At 35.2% G+C, this 24,906-nt stretch overlaps 2 protein-coding genes across 2 annotated transcripts in view; both read left to right on the forward strand.

Moving 5' to 3' along the window:
• On the forward strand, positions 1-23,241 carry LOC139129137 (uncharacterized). Its single transcript, XM_070694790.1, has 6 exons — positions 1-154; positions 3,342-3,434; positions 5,191-5,289; positions 5,746-6,132; positions 6,772-7,434; positions 19,442-23,241. Exons 1-6 carry the CDS (start codon positions 1-3, stop codon positions 20,233-20,235), a joined length of 2,190 nt encoding a protein of 729 aa, XP_070550891.1. The 3' UTR covers positions 20,236-23,241.
• Positions 1-24,906, forward strand: part of LOC139129829 (uncharacterized) — a 157,221-nt gene that overhangs the window by 73,912 nt on the left and 58,403 nt on the right. The gene's annotated exons all lie outside the window — the stretch shown is intronic.

Genomic DNA, 24,906 nt, shown 5'->3' on the forward strand with positions numbered 1-24,906 from the left:
ATGGTAATAAGAGAGCACATAAAGGAAAAGGTGGCAGGAGATCTCAAGGACAGTAATGGAAGCTTCATGGCCGCTATAACTGCTGATATGGATGAAACTCCTGATGATCAAAATGACATCAGGAAAGAAACAGAATCAAGCGTTGAATACAAAGGTACAAATAAACACATTCAGTACATGGCCGTTTGGTTGCATTGGAAGAGTGTATTCATGAGTGTATGTACGTGTGCTTGCCTGCATGTGTGTTTTGATGTTGCGATCGTGTGAGAAGACTCGATCAGACGTGTGTTCTGGATAGACAATGCCAACAGTGTTAGCTTTCAGCCAATGAGAGAGAGAGAGAGAGAGACAGAGAGAGACAGAGAGAGACAGAGAGACAGACAGACAGACAGACAGACAGAGAGAGAGAGAGAGAGAGACAGAGAGAGACAGAGAGAGACAGAGAGACAGACAGACAGACAGACAGACAGATAGACAGACATACAGACAGATATCATGTTGATTTTTGGACACCGTGGTGCGAAGCACCAAAGGTGTCCTATGTCGCCACAATGTCTGTGTGTGTGTCCGTCTGTCCGTCCGTCTGTCCGTCTGTCCGTCCGTCCGTCCGTCCGTCCGTAGACAGATTTTGTTCCACTCATAACTTAAGAACCCTTAGGTCCAATGTCATGCAATTTGGTATTTGGTATTATCATGATGAGACTTAGATCTGATTAGATTTTGGTGGGTGTGGCTTATTAATTAATTGCTCATTTGCATATTTTATGACTTTTTTCGTTCACGCAGATATCTCAGAGACGCCTGGAGCGATTTCGTTCAAACTTGGTAAAAGGATAGTACTCTACCTCATACAGATGCACGTTGATTTGTTTCACAATGTTATCAAATTTGGCCGTGTTAGAGGACTTTTTAGTTTTCGCCTCCATAGACTCCCCTGTATAAAGCAATCCATAGACTCCCATGTATAAGGCAATCCATAGACTCCCATGTATAAGGCAATCCATAGACTCCCCATGTATAAGGCAGTCCATAGACTCCCATGTATAAGGCAGTCCATAGACTCCCATGTATAAGGCAAGTCCATAGACTCCCATGTATAAGGCAGTCCATAGACTTCCCATGTATAAGGCAGTCCATAGACTCCCATGTATAAGGCCAAGAAAAATAAAATTTAGTTTCTCATCGTATTCATATATTGCAAAAAAGGATGCAGTGACACAGTTTTTAGTCCCCACAGATAAAGTCCAGGGGGCTCATAGATTGGGTCATGTCAGTCCGTCAGTCCATCCATGTGAGTCCATCCGTTCACGCAGATATCTCAGACGCTTTGACAAAATGTCACGTGACCTTTGACCTCAAATATACATATTTGTCCATAACTCGGTAACCACAATAAGTGCTAAACCTTTCATATATGGTATGATGGGACACCCTATGATGCCACATATTGTACCTCATTAATTATGTGCATATCTAATTTTGAGCAAGCCAATAGAGCTAGAGGTCTGATTTTTGGTATATATGTATAACTTAGCAATACAATTTTTTTGACAAAATGTCATGTGACCTTGGTGACCTTTGACCTCAAATATACATATTTGTCCATAACTCAGTAATCACTAATGCTACACCCTTCATATTTGGTATGATGGGACACCTTATGACGCCACATATTGTTCCTCATTAATTATGTGCATATCTAATTTTGAGCGAGCCAATAGAGCCAGAGGTCTGATTTTTGGTATGTACGGATAACTTAGCAATGCTATTTTTTTGACAAAATGTCATGTGACCTCGGTGACCTTTGACCTCAAATATACATATTTGTCCATAACTCAGTAACCACAAGTGCTACACTCTTCATATTTGGTATGATGGGACACCTTATGACGCCACATATTGTACCTCATTAATTATGCACATATCTAATTTTGAGCGAGCCAATAGAGCTAGAGGTCTGATTTTTGGTATATAGGGATAACTTAGCAATACAATTATTCTGACAAAATGTCACGTGACCTCGGTGACCTTTGACCTCAAATATACATATTTGTCCATAACTCAGTAACCACAAGTGCTACACCCTTCATATTTGGTATGATGTGACACCTTATGACGCCACATATTGTACCTCATTAATTATGCACATATCTAATTTTGAGCTAGCTAATAGAGCAAGAGATCTCATTTTTGGTATATAGGGATAACTTAGCAATACAATTTTTTTGACAAATTGTCATGTGACCTCAATGACCTTTGACCTCAAATATACATATTTGTCCATAACTCAGTAACCACAAGTGCTACACCCTTCATATTTGGTATGATGGGACACCTTATGACGCCACATATTGTTCCTCATTAATTATGTGCATATCTAATTTTGAGCAAGCCAATAGAGGTAAATGTATGATTTTTAGTATATAGGGACAGACTATAGGATAGAAATTTTTTGACAAAATGTCATGTGACCTCGATAACCTTTTACGTAAAATACACGATTATGTCAATAAATAAGTAACCACAAGTGCTATGTCCTTTATATTTAGTAGGATGGGAGACCTTATGACAACACATGCTTTACCTCGTTAATTATGCCCATATATAATTGTGGGCAAGCCAATAGAGCTAGAGGTCTGAATTTTGGCATATATGGATTAATTAGCAATAAAATGTTTTTTTTTCAAAATGTCACATGACCTTGATGACCTTTGACCTTGAATATGCATAAAAAGCATAACTCAGTAACCACAAGTTCTTTACGCTTCAATTTGATAGGATAGTAGACCTTAAGATGTCACATCTTGTATATCATTTATTATGCACATATGTATTTCTTGGCTGGCCAATACAGCTAGAGGTCTGATCTTTTTTCCCGATTTAGAACCATAACTTAGACATGCCTCTTGTTTCAAAATGGGAACAATGACATCGACCTATGTGTCCATAGATCTGAAACATATACACTCCAGTGATACTTCTTAATGACCTCATTTCCCTGCCCCATCAAGACTAATACTCCTATTACAAGTGGGGACTATGTCAATGTCAATGACTTGTTACTTCTATACAGAATATTATCTCACATAGTGAGTGTCTGAATATTATTCTGAATTGTATTCCAAAGCACATTCTGAAAGGACTCTTCTGGAATATACAGAATATTATCTCACATAGTGAGTGTCTGAATGTTATTCTGAATTGTATTCCTAAGCACATTCTGAAAGTAACTCTTCTGAAAATTTCACATTCTTTGCCACTGCACCATCTCCCTAATACATACTGATGACCCACGGTGTCCACTCAAGTCTCACTTTGATCATATATCATTTTCCTTCTAGCTGACCCTGACCGGCCAGCAGAAGAACAAGTAGCAGGTAGAGTACACGATGAAGAAAATCTACACTGCTTACTCGCTGATCAAGAAAGTCAAGGTAAGAGATCGACAGCTAGCAGTAGCGACCAAGGCAAAAGCTTTGATTACTTTTTATGTCAGCAATTTTGTACAAAAAACTATTAGAATGTGACCATTTCAAGGAACGTAGGCATAATGAATGAATTCAATCGTGATTTCTACCTCAAGGTCCGCTGTAGTCTCAAATCGTAAGAACTTTTAACCCAATTTATGTATGTATGTATGTATGTATGTATGTATGATGTATGTATGTATGTATGTATGTATGTATGTATGTATGTATGTATGTATGTATGTATGTATGTATGTATGTATGTATGTATGTATGTATGTATGTATGTATGTATGTATGTATGTATGTATGTATGTATGTATGTATGTATGTATGTATGTATGTATGTATGTATGTATGTATGTATGTATGTATGTATGTATGTATGTATGTATGTATGTATGTATGTATGTATGTATGTATGTATGTATGTATGTATGTGTGAGAGAGAGAGAGAGAGAGAGAGAGTGAGTGTGTGTGTGTGTGAGAGTGGGTGAGTGTGTGTGTGTGTGTGTGTGTCTGTGCGTGATTGTGTGTGTATGAATGTGTATGTAAATTACAATATACGGCCGATCACTATTATGAAATCACGATATACAGGTATTACTTTCAAACAGCCAGCCATTCTTTTCATTTTTTCGATCCCTTACTAGAATGTTTACCAGACTCGTCATGAATGTAGCACCATAGTTAATGGACTTCTTCTTTCATTAAGCAATAATTCATGAGGTGTTGGCTTTTTAAAATCGGGATTATTATTGACTGCATGTAGTGCGAGGTCGATGTGGTGTAGTTCCATAATGTTTTCACTTTATACTTTGTTTTTAACTTCGAAAACATATTTTCCGCGAGTAAAGTTTTTGTCGTGCTTACTTTCGAAAGTTGTGCATATAAAAAAGACAAGTTTTGTACACCTTAAACTGACAACTAAAAATATATGAGCGTAACCTAAAGAGACGTGGGCAAGATGATGAACATAATTAACGCATTTGAACTATATTGATTATGATGAATTGTTATAAATGCAGTTGTGTATATACGCATGGAAGGCAGGATAATTGAATGGGTGATTGTTAAATTGATTCATTGGATGATTGACTGATTGATTGATGTTTCGATGCCATACTTCTGATTCACAAGTGGACAGGTATTTATTTGTTTGTTTGTACTATAAAATATTATATATCCAAAAAGATTCCTCATGCCAAATGAGTAATGTCGGACTTTGAAATTACTGAAATAGCTTATTTAACATGTGATATATGGCAGATTATGTTATTTTGTCACACTGCTGGCAGACATATTTGATTTATGCAAATTATACATATTTCCCCAGGGTAGATTTCAGTACAATTTTAATATGTTGTTCTGGGTACCTCTCAAAAATGCATTCTGAAAAAAAAAATTGTTACAATGTATGGTGGGTCTGACCCTATTTTGACTGGACTAGTTGGGGTAAAGTGTGTGATCAATGTGTTGTGTGCCAGGTGAGCTCGACACAGCTTTCAATGACCATTAGGCTTGTACAACGCTGTAGGCTCTGCTTATAATCAAATTTGTGACTAGGCAAGAACGCACATACCTCTTTTGTGGCTATTTACCAATTTGATAATCATTGCCCTCGTATATATCAGAGTTTTTTTTTCTGAAAACTGCAGTAAATAATATAAGTTAGTATAAGCTTTATGCTACAAATAATTCATTCTGTGCCCATCTGTTGCAGACAAATCGCATGACCATGAAATCAAGCACGGATCAAGATTTTCTCCTTTTCGGCGAATACGAAAATGGTGGAGGAAAGTGAAGCCAAAGCGTCATCCACGTAAGAAACATTTTGAATCTATTTTATTTAAAACATGTACCGTGCATAAGTCTGTAAATGAAAACTTAAATTTGTGGAATTTGTTCGATAAGGAGATAGCTTCTGGGTTTTCGGGCAATGCCAATATCCCTCTGCGGATTAGAAATGTCTGTTGAAACTCGAAAATGGAAGTGACACGCGTAGGGTTCCATTTAAAAAAACAATTGGTTTCACAGCTTTAAATTGAGACTTATAATAGCCCAATAATGCAGATGTAATGTGAGTGAATTTTGTTGCATATCTTTTATTGATATTGCAAATTGCGTGTATAGTACTTCAATACGAATTGCTCTCAGTATTGTTAAACGACTCATTGGCTTAACAATTACTCACTATGCGATAACCAACGAATTCTAAAATATTATTCAAAATTGTACGTGGAAATGGTATTTAAGATAGCTTTGTTGGTCACTTCAGGTCAAATTGAAATAAAAGTGAGACCAGACGGTGTTATTCCGAAGAAAGGCAAAAAAGTGAGAGAAGTAACTGGTGAATTCTACTCCAGCCAACGAACAAAAGACAATGCAGTACTTGTTGGGAATCAACTAGATCAACGGCGGAATGGTATGAGTGTAAATCATATAGGTGAAAACAGCATTTCCTATATCATGGATTGCCAGTCATTGGAAGCCTTGGAGTCATTGATGGGTGACTATTCAAGTGGAAGTCTTCACAGGATGGTGAAGAGTACATTCCTGTCTGAGAGCTTACTGGATGAGATTGGAGCTCTCTACCTGTCATTGGGAACATCCATAGATTATGAAGAGTATCTGCTATGTCGGGAGGAATTGGCAGACAGCAAAGGTATGTTTCATGTGACGAATATGCGTCATACTATGGCTGGGTATATAGTCGGGTAAGACGTTTATAATGTAGAAGAACGATCTGATCGCAAGACACGCCATTGCTTTTCTCCACCTTTGTGGAAATTGTTAAACGTTGTCCAAGCTGATAATTGCATGTATAGAAGGGCGCTAATATTAAAACATTCTATAGTTCGTATTTTATAGACTGTTGTGTTGTGGACTGATATATCGTTAAAAATATTATGAGGTAAATTCTCATTAAATAAAATTTCGATCAAGTATGGCCAAACAATTGATGTACCTCTTTATATAAGACATCAGATGCTGTGCCTAAACTTTTTGGCATTTAAAATGGTTTACGATATACGTTACCGATTTGTCATTCTACTAACGATGATCGTACAATTCATCTATAACAATTTTGGCGTCTATTCTTACAGTTCGCCATAATGGGCATCTTAGCCTTGCCCTAGGGGTTAACTCGTCTCTAATATAAAATTTGATAATGTCTTAATACATGATTAGCACATTGCAATTCCTTTGTTGACCTTGGCAGGTTGGGCAGTTTACGAAACAACATGGTTGTAATTGTGCCATTTCTTTACCATGTACCATTATCATCTATATCTGTACTCAGGTGAAAACATAGACCAACTGTCTGTTGAAGCCATCGAAGAGATGAACAAGGAAGTCGAATCCGATGTTCTGAGAAAAAGGGCCGCTGTCACTATGGAGCAGGTAAAGACAAGGGAGAAAGCCAGGGACAGAGATATTCTGAGGGGGATGTCAGAGGACCGAGAGAAAGGTAGAACATCTGAACTCGATGAACTTATAAATGAATGGATCCAGATAAAGAAAGAATTACAAGAGCTGAATAGCACTCATTCTGAACTGGTTTTTGATCGACAAGAGTTCGTCCGAAAGACGGGGGCCATAATCGATGAAACAGATATTCCCCTAGACATGAAGCAAGAATTAATGATGGCATTCCTGAAGTCCCTGCCTTTAGGTCCCGATAAGACTGGCAAGCCTGGTCAACAGCTGGTGATAGAGGGCGATGTACTCATGGAGTATGTTGAGAACATCGTTCATGACTTTGACATTCCTACCAAAGGGAAACAAGACATAATAGAGCGATTCAGCAAGTTGGTTCAGACAAAGTCAGGGAAGACGAACGCCAAAGCCAGTCTGACTGCAAAACAAGAGGATCTACAGGAGCGTATCCAGGCAATCGTTGATGACGCTGACATTCCTGATGAACAGAAGGACGTCTATCAACAGTTGAGGCAGGTCGAAAGAGGTAGGTATATCAATGTAGCAATGACATGTTTGGAAAGGTTACCCATTATACCTCGCTCTATTCCTTAAACACAAGTTAATATGGATGTGTATGGAAGAGGTGGGAGAAAAATTGCCAGTTAATTCTTTGCAACCATCCTACGAGTCTTTAGATTATCAAAAATACTGGTTAATTGAGTAAAAGATTAATTGCAGTCAAGTTGTCCTACCAAGCAAATCAGTTTGTATTATACAACACAATCATCGTATCATTTTCATGTGTGTCAATGTGCTTACTGCAACTAAACCCTAAAAAATGATAAAATTTGTTTTGTAAAAATACCGTTTCTTTGCACAGGAGCAACATTGCAAGTATATCACATTGTCCAAGGTTTTAATGTTCAATTTCATAGAATTTTTTGTAAGTAAAAGATTGGAATTTAGTACGCACAATAAAATATTGTCTCAACTTTAATAATGAAAAGGACTATCTAAGACGAATATCTATAAATTAAATTAGTTTTAAGATCCCACACATTTTATTTCCACTGAATTTTGTTCAGTTTCGGAGAAATTAATTCAGTGAAATTAACAAAAACATACAGATATCAAAACATAAAGGGGAGAGAAAGTTACACTGTAAGATACTTATTAACTTGACTTTAAATACAAGATGAACTAATGTTCTAAAATCTTTTTTATCAGTTTCACATAATTAAATTTCAGACTTTGGTTTGACATGTTCACTTGCACCAAACTTCTTATACATTGAGATGAATCTTCATTCAAAATAATTATAAATGAGGTGATTCTGAAGGTTTTTTTACAGTAGACAAAAACTTTGAAATGCAGACATGCAGACACACTTTTATCAATGCACGCATGCTTGAATGCATATGTACATAAATATATACAGAAAGACTGACAGACAGACATGGACATGCAGATAGATAGACACATGTGCATTCATGCACACAACATACATACATACATACATACATACATACATACATACATACATACATACATACATACATACATACATACATACATACATACATACATGCATACATGCATACATGCATACATACACACATATACATTCACACACGCACGCATGCATGCATGCATGCATGAATGCATGCATACATACATGAATATACACACACACATACATACACACACGCACGCACGCATGCATACATATGTACACATACATACATACACACACATGTATGTGTATGTGTATATATATATATATATATATATATATATATATATATATATATATATATATATATATATATATATAAACTTACATATTTACATACATACATACATACACATACATACATACAAACGCACGCATGCATGCATACTTCATACATAAATACACATGATACATACATACATACATACATACAATTATACATACACATATACTCATAGGTGTATGCATACATACATACATACATCCATACATCCCATACATACATACATACATACATACATACATCCATACATACAGACATACATACATACATACATACATACATACATACACGCATGCATGTAAGCATACATACATAAATACATACAAACATAAATACATAGAAACAAACAAACACACACACACACACACACACACACACACACATATATATATATTTATATATATATATATATATATATATATATATATATATATATATATATATATTAACATACTACATACATGCATACACATACCGTACATACATACACACGCACGCACGCATGCATACTACATACATAAATACATACATACACATATACATACACATAGACTCATACATGTATGCATACATACATACATACATGCATGCATACATACATATACACACACGCATGCATGCTTTCATACATACACACACATGCACGCACGCATGCAAGCATACATACATACATATTATATACGACATACAAAGATACATAGATACATACATACAATATAGATGCATACATACATAAACATTCATATATACACACATGTATGCATGCATGCATGCATACATACACACACGCACGCATACATGCATGCACATATACTCTCACACACACACACACCCATATATATATATATATATATATATATATATATATATATATATATATATATATATATATATATATATAGATAGATAGATAGATAGATAGATAGATAGATAGATAGATAGATAGATAGATAGATACACACATACACATACACGCATGCATGCATGCATACTACATACATAAATACATAGACACACACATACACATACAAATCCAAGTCCATATATACTCAATGTATGAGGATAATACACAAAAAAGAAAAAAAAGATAACAATGGTAACAATGTCATGACTTTAAACATGAAAACACTAAACAAACATAAATTCAGAAACAAATCTAACAAGGTCACTGCCAGTATGTAGCATCACTTATTTAGCAAGCCAAAGTGAATATTCAAAAGTTTATTAGGTTTAGTGAAATTGATTGCATCAACAGATAATCTGTGAGACAGCTGTTTTTCAAAGATTCTTATTTTCATGAATCGACATCACCTAATCCATAGGAAGATAAAAGCCACATGTAAAGCATGACAAAACATGAGAGAAGTACTCCTTCAGAAAACGCTTATCACAAGGGAAAAATCTTTACAAAGATACCTCTTTCAACCTAAAAATAATGTTTGAAACCATTTTACAAAAGATAATGGCATTTATCAAACTGTATATATGCAAATTTTAAGTAATCAGAATTATACTGACTCCAACTTTACATGAAATTTTGAAAGTGATCTGAATATTTGCAATATTTCATGAATTATCAAAACTATATCCTCAAGGCTCTTAACTCAGACCCTAACTCCAACAAAGAATTATGCATTTAATAAATATATGTGTTCGTGTATATCTTCATAACATTCAGCGATTTTACAACATTAACACAGCATGGCTTGATGTGGTCTTGTTACATTTGTAATCAGCTACATGCTGTTAGTTACAGAACACACCACAGTCACTGATATACACACGCCGGAGAAATATATAAACAAAAATCAACTTTTGCAATGTCAATTTCATGTTTCTTTATTCCTGATGAATTACAATGTAGCTGGTGTTTGAATACATGGTATACTTTGTTTACTATTCATAAAAAGTGATTTATTAAATGTTTGCAATTACTCAGTAGAAGATTTCCTTACAGTCACCTTATTGTAATGGAATCAAAACCTTAACAAGTGAAAATGACAGTTCATTATTAGTTACATACTAGTTCATTGTTAGGACTGTGTTTCCCTGCTGTGTTAGTGTTGTAAAATCGCTGATACAACGCCTTGGCAAATTAAGGTCTGCAGCTGGAAAGATTTTGATTGTAAATGTAAAGTGTGAAAGTGTACATAAGCCCTGATAAGCTTTTAGAAAATTAGTATTTTCTGATATTATCAGGCTAGTGATATTTATTCATGTAGGCAGAGGATTTACACAGAAATAAACTTTGACCTGGTAAGAATTAAGCAGAAAGTAGAAAATAGCGTCAATGACACTGTAGCTCCCATCCTGGACTATTTAGTGTTTGTTCTCTGGTCAGATATTTGAACATGTGTGAAAGGGATAAAGTGCATGAAGTGAAAATACTTAAATGAAATGTACTGGAGACAGTGAAATATGTTTAATGTAATTATTCAGAATATAAAATGGAAAAAATACAGAATGAGATATATCGAATACTGTGATACAACCATTAACTCAACAAGTCATTTACAATGACATAGTCCCCACTTGTAATAGGAGTATTAGTCTTGATGGGGCAGGAAAATATGGTCATTAAGAAGTATCACTGGAGTGTATATGTTGAGATCTATGGGCACATAGGTCTATGTCGTTGTTCCCAATTTGAAACACATGTGGCATGTCTAAGTTATGGTTCTAAATCGGGAAAAAGATCAGACCTCTAGCAGTATTGGCCAGCCAAGAAATACATATGCGCATTATAAATGAGGTACAAGATGTGACATCTTAAGGTCTAATATCCTATCAAAATTGGAGGGTATAGAACTTGTGGTTACTGAAATATGCATATATATGTATAATCAAGGTCAAAGGTCATCGAGGTCACATGACATTTTGAAAAAAAAAATTATATTGCTAATTAATCCCTATATGCAGATCTCTAGCTCTATTCGCTTGCCCAGAATTAGATGTGTACATAATTAATGAGGTAAAGCGTGTGTTGTCATAAGGTCTCCCATCCTACTAAATACAAAGGACATAACACTTATTTATTGACATAAACATATATTTTAGGTAAAAGGTCATCGAGGTCACATGACATTTGGTCAAATAATTTCTCTCCTATAGTTATCCCTATATACCAAAAATCAGACATCCAGCTCTATTGGCTCGCTCAGAATGAGATACGCGCATAATTATTAAGGAACAGTATGTGGCGTCATAAGGTGTCCAATAATACCAAACATGAAGGGTTGTAGCACTTGTGGTTACCGAGTTATGGAAAAATATGTATATTTGAGGTCAAAGGTCACCGAGGTCACGTGACATTTTGTCAAAAAATTGCTTTGCTAAGTTATCCCTACATACCAAAAATTAGACCTCTAGCTCTATTGGCTCGCTCAAAATTAGATATGTGCATAATAATGAGGTACAATATGTGGCGTCATAAGCTGTCCCATCATACCATACATGAAGGGTGTAGCACTTGTGGTTACTGAGTTATGGACAATATGTATATTTGAGGTCAAAGGTCACCGAGGTCACGTGACATTTTGTCAAAAAAATTGTTTTGCTAAGTTATCCCTATATACCAAAAATCAGACCTCTAGCTCTATTGGCTCGCTCAAAATTAGATATGTGCATAATTAATGAGGTACAATATGTGGCGTCATAAGGTGTCCCATCATACCATACATGAAGGCTGTAGCACTTGTGGTTACTGAGTTATGGACAAATATGTATATTTGAGGTCAAAGGTCACCGAGGTCACGTGACATTTTGTCAAAAAAATTGTTTTGCTAAGTTATCCCTATATACCAAAAATCAGACCTCTAGCTCTATTGGCTCGCTCAAAAATAGATATGCACATAATTAATGAGGTACAATATGTTGCGTCATAAGGTGTCCCATCATACCATACATGAAGGCTGTAGCACTTGTGGTTACTGAGTTATGGACAAATATGTATATTTGAGATCAAAGGTCATCAAGGTCACATGACATTTTGTCAAAATATCCGAGATATATGCGTGAACGGATGGACTTACGGATGGACGAACAGACGGACATGACCCAATCTATAAGCTCACTGGACTTCATCTGTGGGGACTAAAAATTGAGTCACTGCATCCTTTTTGCAATATGAATACGATGAGAAACTAAATTTTTATTTTTGTGGCCTTATACATGGGAGTCTATGGAGATCTGCCTTATACATGGGAGTCTATGGACGTGTAAACTAAAAATATGCAAATTTCACCACGATTTGCCCAATTTGGGAAAGGTCACTCCTATGCACTTCCATACCAAGTTTCAAATCAATCGGACTTGTTGTTTCAGAGCAGGAGATTTTTTGACCAAAAATGGGAGAAAATTACAAAAAAATTCATGAAAAATAGCAAGTCCAAGATACTGACCCAAGATGTGCACAATCATTTCATGTCAGCCCAAAGTACCTACATGCTAATTTTTCATGTAATCTGCTCAGTGGTTATTGAGTTTTTTCAATTTTGACTGTTTTTACATTTTTTCACTTAATTTGCATATTTTTGGCAATGACAACTTCATTTGAACAAAATCTCATCTACAGCCCATCATCCATGTACACACCAAATATCAAGATGAAATGTACAGCAGTTTTGGAGTTTTTGATGTTGACGGACAGACATACAGACATACAGACATACAGACATACAGACATACAGACATTTCCCTAGCCTATAAGAATAGCTTCCATTGCCATATATACATATGGCTATGGGAGCTAAAAAAACTCAACTTGAAAATAGTGAAACTAGGAAAACAGAAATGTACTATAATGACAGTCCAACTGTGAAATATGTTTAATTTGAAATTACACAGTCATTACACAGGATCAGAGTCCTGTACCAGGCCAATCATTTCTACATCCCAAATGTTAAATACATGCATTCATTTTTTTCAATCTCTATGATCTTCAAGCTGTGTCCACTACCATCACTTTCTAATCAGTATCACACTGTGACAATTGTCATCCATTCTGTATCACCATCATCAACACTGCCCTCACAGTTCAAGTAGAACTTCAAAGTTGCAGATTCATCATAACATGTTCATCAGAATATCCATCACAGTCACCATCAGTTTCTATACTGGCATCTGTCATTAATTTCTTGGTTACTATTATCAACACTGCCCTCAAAGTCCATAAGAATTTCAACTGCAGATTCATTATTACAAGTTAATCAGAATATCCATCACCATGAGGTTTTCAATCTGTGACAGCTGTCATTCCTTCTGTGGACAGCATCATCCACAGTGCCCTCACAGTTCAAGTAGAATTTGAACCCTACATATTTATCATTACAAGTTAATCAGAATATCCATCATCATCAGTTTCAAACTGTGACAGCTGTCATTCCTTCTGTCGTCTGTGACAGCATCATCAATACTGCCCTCACAGTTCAAGTAGAATTTGAACCCTAGATTCATCATTAATCAGAATCTCCATCACCATCAGTTTGAAACTTTGACAGCTGTCATTCCTTCTGTAGTCAGCATCATCAATACTGCCCTCACAGTTCAAGTAGAATTTCAACTGCATGTTCATCATTACAAGTACCGGTATGACTGTGAAAGATTATCTCACTGGAGACCTCTTCACTGTTTTCCAATCAGTCCTTATCACTCTGAAAGATATTAATAAAATGTGTTTTAATTAAATTGTGTATGATGTATTACATAGTAGATATATAGTTGTACAGTACATAGTTTTATGAAAGTAGAATTTTAATCTCTCAGCAGTACAACTAGTGTCGAATTTTCTAACAGTAGCATGTCCGTGACATAAATACCTTCACTATTTCCTTCTCTGAATTAGAGATGATATTAACATGACTGTAATGGCATGCATACAATACATACTGATAACAGTAGCAAAGTCTCAGATGCAGAGTGCTGCAATCTCTGTAATTATTCATGGTATGCCATTGATAAAGACTCAAATACCAACACAAGGAACAGAAGATAGACAAGATTCTACACTGACAATTGCCAAATAAAGCCCCCTAGCTGTAACTCTTGATATTTTTTGAACACCAAATTCTCTCCTGGTTTTCTCTGAATTCTACACTCTGAAGGGATATGGGCTTTTGCTGCATTATGAAACCATTCCTTTGTGAAAAATTGACAAGTAAATTCAAATTTTAACAGTTATTTTGATTTCCCGCCATTTTCAAAAATTGGTATTATGACAAAGGAAACTGAACATGCAATGTCACAGTTGAAAACATTCACCCCTAAGCATTACACTGGTCTACTCTTTGCAGTTTATGTGAAGATTTCAGTGCAGATATACACAGGATCCACGGTTTTTGCTTTTCTACTTGGGGCTGTGATTGAATGTTTGGGCAAACATTTAATCACAGTGTTATCTTTATCTTGTTCAAAATTGCATATAGAGTCCCAGCGGATAGTTAATAAAAAGTGTATACACACAACTAAGTTACTACATTTTGACACACTTATTTAAGCTTGAGAGTAAAATCGTTAAAACAATGCTGAAAGATACAGCTAGTGGGGCTTTAATTTTACAGTAGTGCTTCATTGTCATAATCTTTGTCGTTGTAAATATATAAATTTGCAGTACACATAAAAGCTTTTCAGTTCTCATATTTTTTCAAAGAAAGAGGAGATTACCACTTTCATTTTTATCGTATTTTGACAATATCACAATGAAAACTTCAAACACTTCCAAACTGAAAGCATATCAGGCAAGCATTTTTGAAAAATATAGGATCAAAAATTGACAAACTCAATTACACCAGTATGCTCCCTTTTGATCAACATACAAAATATGAGAGCTATCAAATACATTTCAATAAATGGCGAAGGCTTTTTGGTTAAGGGATGGATCATTTGATTTCTATGGTTGGGGTGGAGGATTTCAGGAAAAAATTTTACTGGCCATTTATTGGAAAAAATATGCCTCCCCAGTGAACATTGAAAAAAAAATTGCTTAAAGGTTGTACAAAACAATTGTTTCCATGTACCTTAAGACAGTAAACTGTGTCTATGTCTTCAGTAGTCTCTGGAGCTGCTGCCTTTGGCGATTAAATATGGCCAAGCTTTCAAGCGAGGATGGTAGAAAAAAATAAAATTGTTGCCATACAAATTCCTCCAGCTCAACCTCCACCCCCCCCACCCCCACCAGAAATCAAGTGGTCCACCCATAAAAATAAGAAATGAGGCAAATATGTGCAAATTTAAGAAATTATATGACAAACAGCCTGTCCACGATAATCGAATAACAGTAGCATAGCCCACTTCATCTGTGACTGAGATGTTGGCATTGTGGACTAGATTATAGGTGAAACAGCCTTTGTTTCTTGATTTACCCTGGCAAAGACTATCAACTCATGAATATCGCATGCCTGTTAAATCTGTCTTTCAGCTTCTCACTTCTGTAATCTTGATTCAAAGGGAAACCATTTTTTACTCTAACTCTGATATGTAGAGTAGACACAGTAATGTATTAAGCTGCATACTCCCATTTTGCTCAATCACTCAGTCTTGAATGAAATCAAGCAAAATATAGAATGCCCTAGGACTAGGAGTAAGATGAGCAGCAAATTTTTGTTCCTGCTGTGATTCAATGCCACGGTTTATGGTTCTTTCTTTATTGTGCAGTCGATTGATGTACTTCAGGTCAAATTAATTGCAACATGGCCTATAGAAACTTGCCTCTCTAAACATGTCATCAACTTGTATCATGTGATGTAGATCGTGTAGCCCTAATGCAAGGGCTTTGGGGCTTGCAATCTTTTACAAAGAAAAAATGTCCAAGACTCCAGCCTAGTTTTTAAAATACGAGAAGTTGATACATCCCTCAGTCCACGTTTTGATACTGATGATGGCCTTTGTTTTGCATGATTATATTGAGAATAATATATGTACTTTCGAAGCTGTGATTGAAGTAACTAACACTACACTAGATTGTAGTCTGACTGAGCTTTGATTGGAGACAGATACGGTATATTGTTACAGTTGCTGTTACAAAAGCCGGTGGCTTGAATTTTGTTTGCGAAACTAATTTATAACAAATAATCAAAACTTTGATTGACAGCTGATGCATGCTGTCCCCAAAATGTGCAAAAAGTCCTAAAAATAAATGGTAGTGGGACACATTGTCCCCTGGTTTCAAATTCCTGGCTGCAACACTTACCTTGTATGGTACCTTGGAGGTACCCTGGGAAACGCTAGTTGAGTGCATACAGACTTGGTTGACAAGTTTGATATTGTGTTTCAGCATGCTGTTGAGAGATTATCAAGAAACTTCAGTTGATACATTGAATAAAAATCCAAAATAACCATCATTTGCAGATATTGTCCCCTATTACAACGTCTACTTTGGTTTTCTCATAAAATTTCAATGCATTCAAATATTTTGGATTTTTTCAAAATACAAATCATGAAATATAGCCAAAAAACTCAGAATGTGTGATTAATTGTTGTCACCATTAGCCATTGGCTGACATAACAATGTTATTCATTTTTCAATGCATTTCTTACCAAACTGTGGAATCTGAACAAGTTAAAGTTAATATTTCAGGGTACCAAAATAATTTCTCACATCCCCTATACCCTATATAAATTTTATCCAATCCCTTCTGTACTACCCCAAGAAATTATAAATCCCCCTTGAATTCCTCCATCCCCTCAAAAATATTTGTGAATGTAGCCTTATGGTATTACAGATATAAAAGAGACAAAGTTGCAGAATATTACATCAAACAATTTTCAAAATATTGCCTAATCACTACAAAATCATCAATTACGCAAATTAATAATTATCAGAGGGATATTATTCACATCATTAAGTGTGTGACATGGCTTAAGCTACAGTAACAATTCCACAAAATTCCAGCTCATTATGCTGAATTATTCTAGAGTTAGGTACAGCCTAATTACTTGTATTCATTAATTATGCAAATTACTAATATTTAAGAGAAAAAAATTATCTAGACAAAATGCCTTGAAATTGCCAAGGTCTCTGCAATATTTTCACAAAATTGTACTATCTAACAGCGATCAATTATTGAGATACAGCCTAATTACCTAAATTCATTAATTATGCAAATAACTAATTACAACAGAGATAAAATTCACTGGACAAAAGGCAATGACACTGCTATGACTTCAGAAACAATTCCACAACATTGTACCTTACTACACAAAACAATTACTGAGCTACAGCCTAATTACCTAAGTTCATTTATTATGCAAATTACTAATAAACAGAGAGATTATATTCCCTGGACCAAATGCAATGACACTGCCATGACTTAAGAAAAACATTTCATATAAGTGTAGCACATAATTACAATCAATTACAGAGATACAGCCTAATTACCTATATTCATTAATTATGCAAATTACTAATTACGACAGAGACAAAATCAACTGGACAAAACACAGTGACACTGCCATGGCATCAGTGACAATTCCACAAAATTGTAGCATATTACCCAAATCCATTGCAAAATTACAGCCTAATTACTTAAATTCATTAATTATGCAAATTTTTAATTACCACAGAGATGAAATTCACTGGACAGAAGACAATGACACTGCCATGGCATCAGTGACAATTCTACAAAATTGTGGCATGTTACACCTATCCATTACAGAGATATAGCCTAATTACCTAAGTTCATTAATTATGCAAATTAGTAATTACCATAGAGTTAAAATTCACTGGACAAAACACAATGACACTGCCATGGCATCAGTGACAATTCTACAAACTTGTAGCATATTACGCCAATCTGTTATTTAGATACAGCCTAATTACTTAAATTCATTAATTATGCAAATTACTTATTACCACAGAGATAAAACTCACTGGACAAAACACAATGACACTGCCATGGAATCAGTGATAGTTCTACAAAATTGTGGCATGTGACACCAATGTATTTCAGAAATACAGCCTAATTACCTAAGTTCATTAATTATGCAAATTACTTATTACCACAGAGATAAAACTCACTGGACAGAAGACAATGACACTGCAATGCCATCAGTGACAATTCTACAAACTTGTAGCATATTACACCAATCTGTTATTTAGATACAGCCTAATTACCTAAGTTCATTAATTATGCAAATTACTTATTACCACAGAGATAAAATTCACTGGACAAAACACAATGACACTGCCATGGCATCAGTGACAATTCCACAAAATTGTGGCATGTGACACCAATCCATTACAGAGATACAGCCTAATTACCTAAGTTCATTAATTATGCAAATTAGTCATTACCACAGAGATAAAATTCACTGGACAGAAGACAATGACATTGCCAAGGCCTCAGTGACAATTCCACAAAATTGTAGCGTATTACACCAACTCATTGTTGAGATATAGCCTAATTACCTAAATTCATTAATTATGCAAATTCATTGATTGGAGCAATTTTCATAATTGCCCAAATCTTCTGAAGATAAGAATGTCAAGAACTATAATTGTCATTACTCAATTGAACAACTACTAACATTTACAAACAGCTAAAAAATACAATTACCAGCCTAAAAGATTTGTTTGTGGGTGAAATATAATTAATTATGCAAATAAGTAAAATTTTTACGATTTTAATATTTCAGTTAATAAGATTTTTACCAGAAATTGTTGCCTTCATGTCAAAAAAACCATGTTTCATTGTAGTACTATTGTTTTATCAGCTGATGACCTTTGACCTACATTTGTAAATTGTTTCCTTACACCTATAGGTACACCACTGTCCAACACTGTCAGGGTTTTATTGTCGAGAGATGGCAAGAAATCATCAGGAGAAGTCTTTAACCCATATGGATTGACAATAAACCAGAATGGACATGTACTTGTCTGTGACTATGGACGTAGTGACGAACCTGGCAGTGTGAAGACAGTAACAGCAGACACTGCACAGATTCTAACATCTGTCACAGTTCATGGCTTACCTCACAATTTCAAACCAACAGACACAAAAATGGCAGACAATGGTGACTATTACACAGCGGATATCGGCAACAAATGCATTGTAGTGAGTGATGCAAAGAGTGAAGTGAAACAAATAATAGCAATGGGTAAACTGAAATACCCCACTGGTGTATTTGTTGATAAAGACAGAAATGTTTTCATAGCAGACTACTATGCAGACTGTGTAATCAAATGTAATGGAGATGGGGACATTATTTCAAGTCGACAACTCAGTGTGCCCCTCTCTCTGACCATGAATAGCAAATATCAACTCATAGTGTCATGTCATGGTGGTGTAAATTGTATCTATGTTTTGGACAGTAATCTTGAAATATTGAATCAATTTGGAAGTGATTACTTAGAGTTACCATATGGAGTTACAGTTGACAATGCAGACAATATTTATGTGACAGATAATGACAAGATAGTGAAATTTGATAGACAGGGTGAATACCAGGAAACTGTAACTGAAGATGGAAACCCTTGGTACATTGCAGTGTTTACAGACGGTAGAATAGTTTATTCAGATAGCATTAATCACACTGTCAAGGTCATTTACAAGTAAGAAATCTGAGAAGACAGTCAATGCAAATATTGCAGCGAATACAACTTGTACAACTGAACAACATGCAAACACATCACCACCATAACTGACACAATTTTCCTGATTTTCTCATCAAAACTCAATATTTGTCAGCCAAGTTTGGGTTAGAATTTCTCGTTATGATGTCAGGAAATGACTCCAAGTGGAATTGAAACCCTTGGATGAAATTTTGTATTTTTTTCAGAGTGAATTTTGTTGTAAAATGTGAAGAAATTGTAATCCGCTTTGTTTTGATGCCATGAACAATGTCAATAATTTCATTTTTCTCAGAAACTATTCACAATTTCCTAGTCATGTTGGGGTTAGAATTTCTCATCTTGATGTAAGGAATCCAATAATGTTAAAATTAAAGTCATTGGTTGAAATTTTGTATTATTTTCAGAGTCAACTTTTTGTAAAATGTGAAGAAATTGTGATCAGGTTTGTTTTGATGCAATTGTTTTGACACAGAGAATACAAATAATTTCATTTTTCTGAGAAATGTTCATAATTTCCTGGCCATGTTGGGGTTAGAATTTTACGTCTTGATGTAAAGAATTCGAAAATCATAAAATTGAAGACATCAGTTGATATTTTGTAATTTTTTCAGAGTGATTTTTGAAAACTAGAGAGAATTGTGATCAGGTTTGATTTGATGCAATTGTTTTGACACAGAGAATACAAATAATTTCATTTTTCTGAGAAATGTTCATATTTTCCTGGCCATGTTGGGGTTAGAATTTTACGTCTTGATGTAAAGAATTCGAAAATCATAATATTAAAGTCATCGGTTGAAATTTTGATGTTTTTTATAAAGAGATATTTTGATATTTCTGCAGAATGTCCTGTGTTGACATGACTTCCATTCAACATTCAATCAAATTTCAATATGATTTCTAGATTTCTGAGTTTATGTTCAGATTTTCCTGGCCATGTTAGGGCTAGAATTTTACGTCTTTATGTAATTACGTTCATAAAGTGGAAATCCAAGTGATCGGTTGAAATTTTCATATTTTTTTACAGAATACATTTGTTAATTCTGTACAGCATTGCAATGACAGTTGTATTCACTGTAAACATTCATCAAAGCATCGCTGTGAAATCTTCTCATATTTGTTTCGATTTCAAGAAAGAAACTCATCAGATCTTACCTGAACAGTGTACGTACCTTGTGTTATTAATACTGGTCAGGATAAGTCCATCCGATTTCTTGTAACATCGTCAGATTTATAAAATTCCAGGAGTAAATCCACACATGATTTCAGCTGGCAATCTGTCAGCTGTTTTGAGTGCGAGCGAACGCTTTACTCATTAGATAACTTCAACCGTAGAAAGTAGTGCTAGACAAAACCTCGCCGCTCAAATATGAAACTGTCAGAATCCCTTGTTGTAATGATTCAGAAACTTATGATAGATTTCATGACCTTTGTAGTCATTTCCACTTTCGAAAAGTGAATGTTTTTTTTTATGAGATGTACAACCGACCGGCTCACATATACTGTAAAACTCTTACGCCGGTACATTGGCCATTGCTAGGTGGCGCTATAGCAATTTCTGCCGTCAGGCTGGTAGAATTGGCTTTCGGCTTCAGCGCAGTATACGGAATATATTATCATTGGTAATGTAATGTATTTCAGAGAGTTTGACAATTTTATCGCGATTTAAAATGTACTATGACAAGAATATATATTAAGACATTTTATTTGATTGAAGACTTTTTTCGGGTTTTATTTTATTCTACGTTTTTAAATTTTCCTTGTACACTTGCCCAGTATCGTGTAGCACAGCAAGCTATGTTCGTTGTTTTGAAAACTTACATGCATGCAAGATTATCATTAGCTGATTCATTCAAAAACTAACATCTGTTATCGCGTGTGTACGCGATACGCCATAGCTGCAAGTTTATACCTCAACTTTGCTATAATGTTAAATCTAAAAATATTGAAGACTTTGATGGTTTTTGGTTTACTCTTTTTCTTTCTCGTCAAATAATCGAATGCGTCATGCCATTTTCACACTCTTTCTGGTCACTGTATTATAGATTTAGATATTTTTAGACCAGGATGTTTTGTGGGATTAGTTTAATCAACTGTACAACGTATTCAGAATTATCCCAAAATAACGACTTTTTCGAAAAAAAAGTGTTTTTTTTCGGAACGTTTTTTTATTTTATATATTTTTGTTGGCTGTTAATGCGTTGATGAAGTGTTATCTATCGTGTTAAGACATTTCTAATCTCGTGTTTTATCTTTTTTTTTCTGTTGTACTGTACTTTAAATCTGTAGTACGTATGTTTTTCACCGATATAATTTTTGTGGTTATATATCTCAAAGTCAAACGCAATTTTCTATTACACATTTTTACTCGAGGCTTCAGAATTCAGTTAGGTATTGAAACACATCGAAAACGTAGCCAGCAGTCCGCTTTTTAATGATCGTCAGATATTTCAGAGCTGTATCTTCTTGATAATGGTGTACTATCGTAACTTTTCGGGTTTGAACTTATTTTGGTGCTTCTTAAAGAACAGAGCGTCGTGTATTAGATTTTTAGAGCAGTCATCGATATATGCATAGAAATATTTTACTTCGAGTCAGTGTTGATTATTATCCGATATTTCGAATGTTAGGAACTTTACGTTGATGGTGTTTTTCCACTTAATTGTTCACTTCAGCAAACATACCGACTAGATTAATTTCTTGAATGAACTTTCCAATTGGTCAACATTCCAGAAAAATTAACGTGTCTCGCATTTCTAACGCTTCAAGAAAATCTTGTTTCTCATGACCTATTTCACGTGACGATGAATATTAACTGCTTACCGTGCACAGACTTGACAAGTTTCTGTTTGATATGTTTCATTATCAATGGAAGTGCAGTTTGAAAACGCTATTTTATACACATTTTATACACATTTTTACTGTAAAGTCAAGTAACTCATAAATATTAGCTTGTTGAATTCCAATGAAGTAATAAAAGATTGAAACAAAATCAATTTGACAATGTTTATGTGACTCGGTACTTTTTTGAAAACGATGTGTCGCTGACTTGGCAGAGGGGTGTATTTTATTCAGTCACGGTCCTCCATCTCAATTAGAGGGACTGCAATTCAGACGGTTTACGCTCTGCCAAAAGGTAAGAGTTTTAGGGGCCGCCGATTAATGGAAACCCACAAAAACTTTCCCAAGACACTTTAAAGCAAAATCGCGGCTTATCAAATTTCAAAAGAATTTCCACAATGTTCATCATATAAGTATATGTAATTGCCTGCAGACGAGTCGTGTAATCGTCGATGTGAAAAGCGTGCGTGTGAAACGGATATCGAGTGGGAAGGCGCCCTCATCGGTGAATTCAAATACATAAAACATATAGTCAGGAAACTCGATCGGTGCATGCGGATTCGTTTCATCACATTACGTCTTAACGGCTAATACATATCTTGCAATGTGCGCAAAGAAAAAATCGTAATTCCGGAGACAACTTAAACGTTCTATTCAAAATAAACATACTTGTTATCGCATTGACAACCAATGACGTCATAAGATAATTGCTCTTATAAAGAGTGTCGACTTCTCTAATCTTCTGTTTCTTGGGCCTTAGCATATCCCTCGGATGGGTGAAATATTGCATTCCGTTGACAAGGCATTTCATAACCCACCCACTCCCTCCTTAGTCGAGGCGGTACCTTTTTGGCTAGGGAACAGCTTACTGTGATGGAAAGCACCACAATAAATTTTAAAATCTATTAAAATAAAACAGTAGCCTATACTCCATTTTGCACACTTTCACTCAGTTGAATCGCACGGTTTTGTCCGGTATCACCTCAAGATATTGTTATTATTAAATAAATACGTCAAGACAACTAACTTACTATTGACTGTTTTGGTTAGGGACCCGTTTTGTTGCATGTGTTGGCAACAGTATCTAGGTGTACTTCCCACGGCGTTCTGAAATACCCGGTACACAGCTTATTTACATTGACTGAATATCTATGTCCTGCATTAATTGTTAGAGTGTTTGGTCATCAAATTTACGCGGTCATAGTACTGCCTCGGCAGACTCTCGAAAGCAGTAAATTTACTGTCCAGTCAGCTCTGCGCCAAGCCCAGTAACATTAGCTATCAAGCAACGTGACAACAAGTATTATAGAATTTACTGAACTGAATCGCTAACTGTACCTCTTTGAACACCGACAACACGTTACGAGATTTTCCGGCTAAAAAATACATGAAGCAGGTCGTCACACTAAAATGAAAGCTTCCCATAATATAGTCATTTTTCAGTTGGATGATAATACCAAAGCTCACACTGCGCTGTCTTCTAGCGTCATACATGGTATTTGAAAGAAGCTGTTTTCAGCAGCGACGTACGTAAGGCGAGTATATGACGAATGTGATGCTCTTCTGATAAAATTAAGCTAATTTCTCTGTAACTCTGCTTATTGAGATTTGGTAGAAATAATAAATACCAAAACAAGATAACTCAGGAAAGAATGCAAACAGATGTTTTACTTTTTAGTCGAATGTACAGCATACATAGCGGTGAAACGGGATTAATTTAAATAGCAATAGAGTTTTATAAGATACTCGCCTTACTGACACAAGGAATACGTTGTAAGAAAGAGAGATTCTTAAAAGAACGAATGTTGCGGAATAC

Source organism: Ptychodera flava, chromosome 3 (genome assembly GCF_041260155.1).
Source record: "Ptychodera flava strain L36383 chromosome 3, AS_Pfla_20210202, whole genome shotgun sequence".
NCBI classification, from domain to species: domain Eukaryota; kingdom Metazoa; phylum Hemichordata; class Enteropneusta; family Ptychoderidae; genus Ptychodera; species Ptychodera flava.

What these genes read in the sequence shown, in the direction of transcription:
- LOC139129137 (XM_070694790.1), top strand. Translation starts at nt 1, where the DNA reads ATGGTAATAAGAGAGCACATAAAGGAAAAGGTGGCAGGAGATCTCAAG. An exon ending in GGAATTGGCAGACAGCAAAG is followed by an intron (nt 6,133 to 6,771) that starts GTATGTTTCATG and finishes ATCTGTACTCAG; the next exon opens with GTGAAAACATAGACCAACTG. An exon ending in GTTGAGGCAGGTCGAAAGAG is followed by an intron (nt 7,435 to 19,441) that starts GTAGGTATATCA and finishes TTACACCTATAG; the next exon opens with GTACACCACTGTCCAACACT.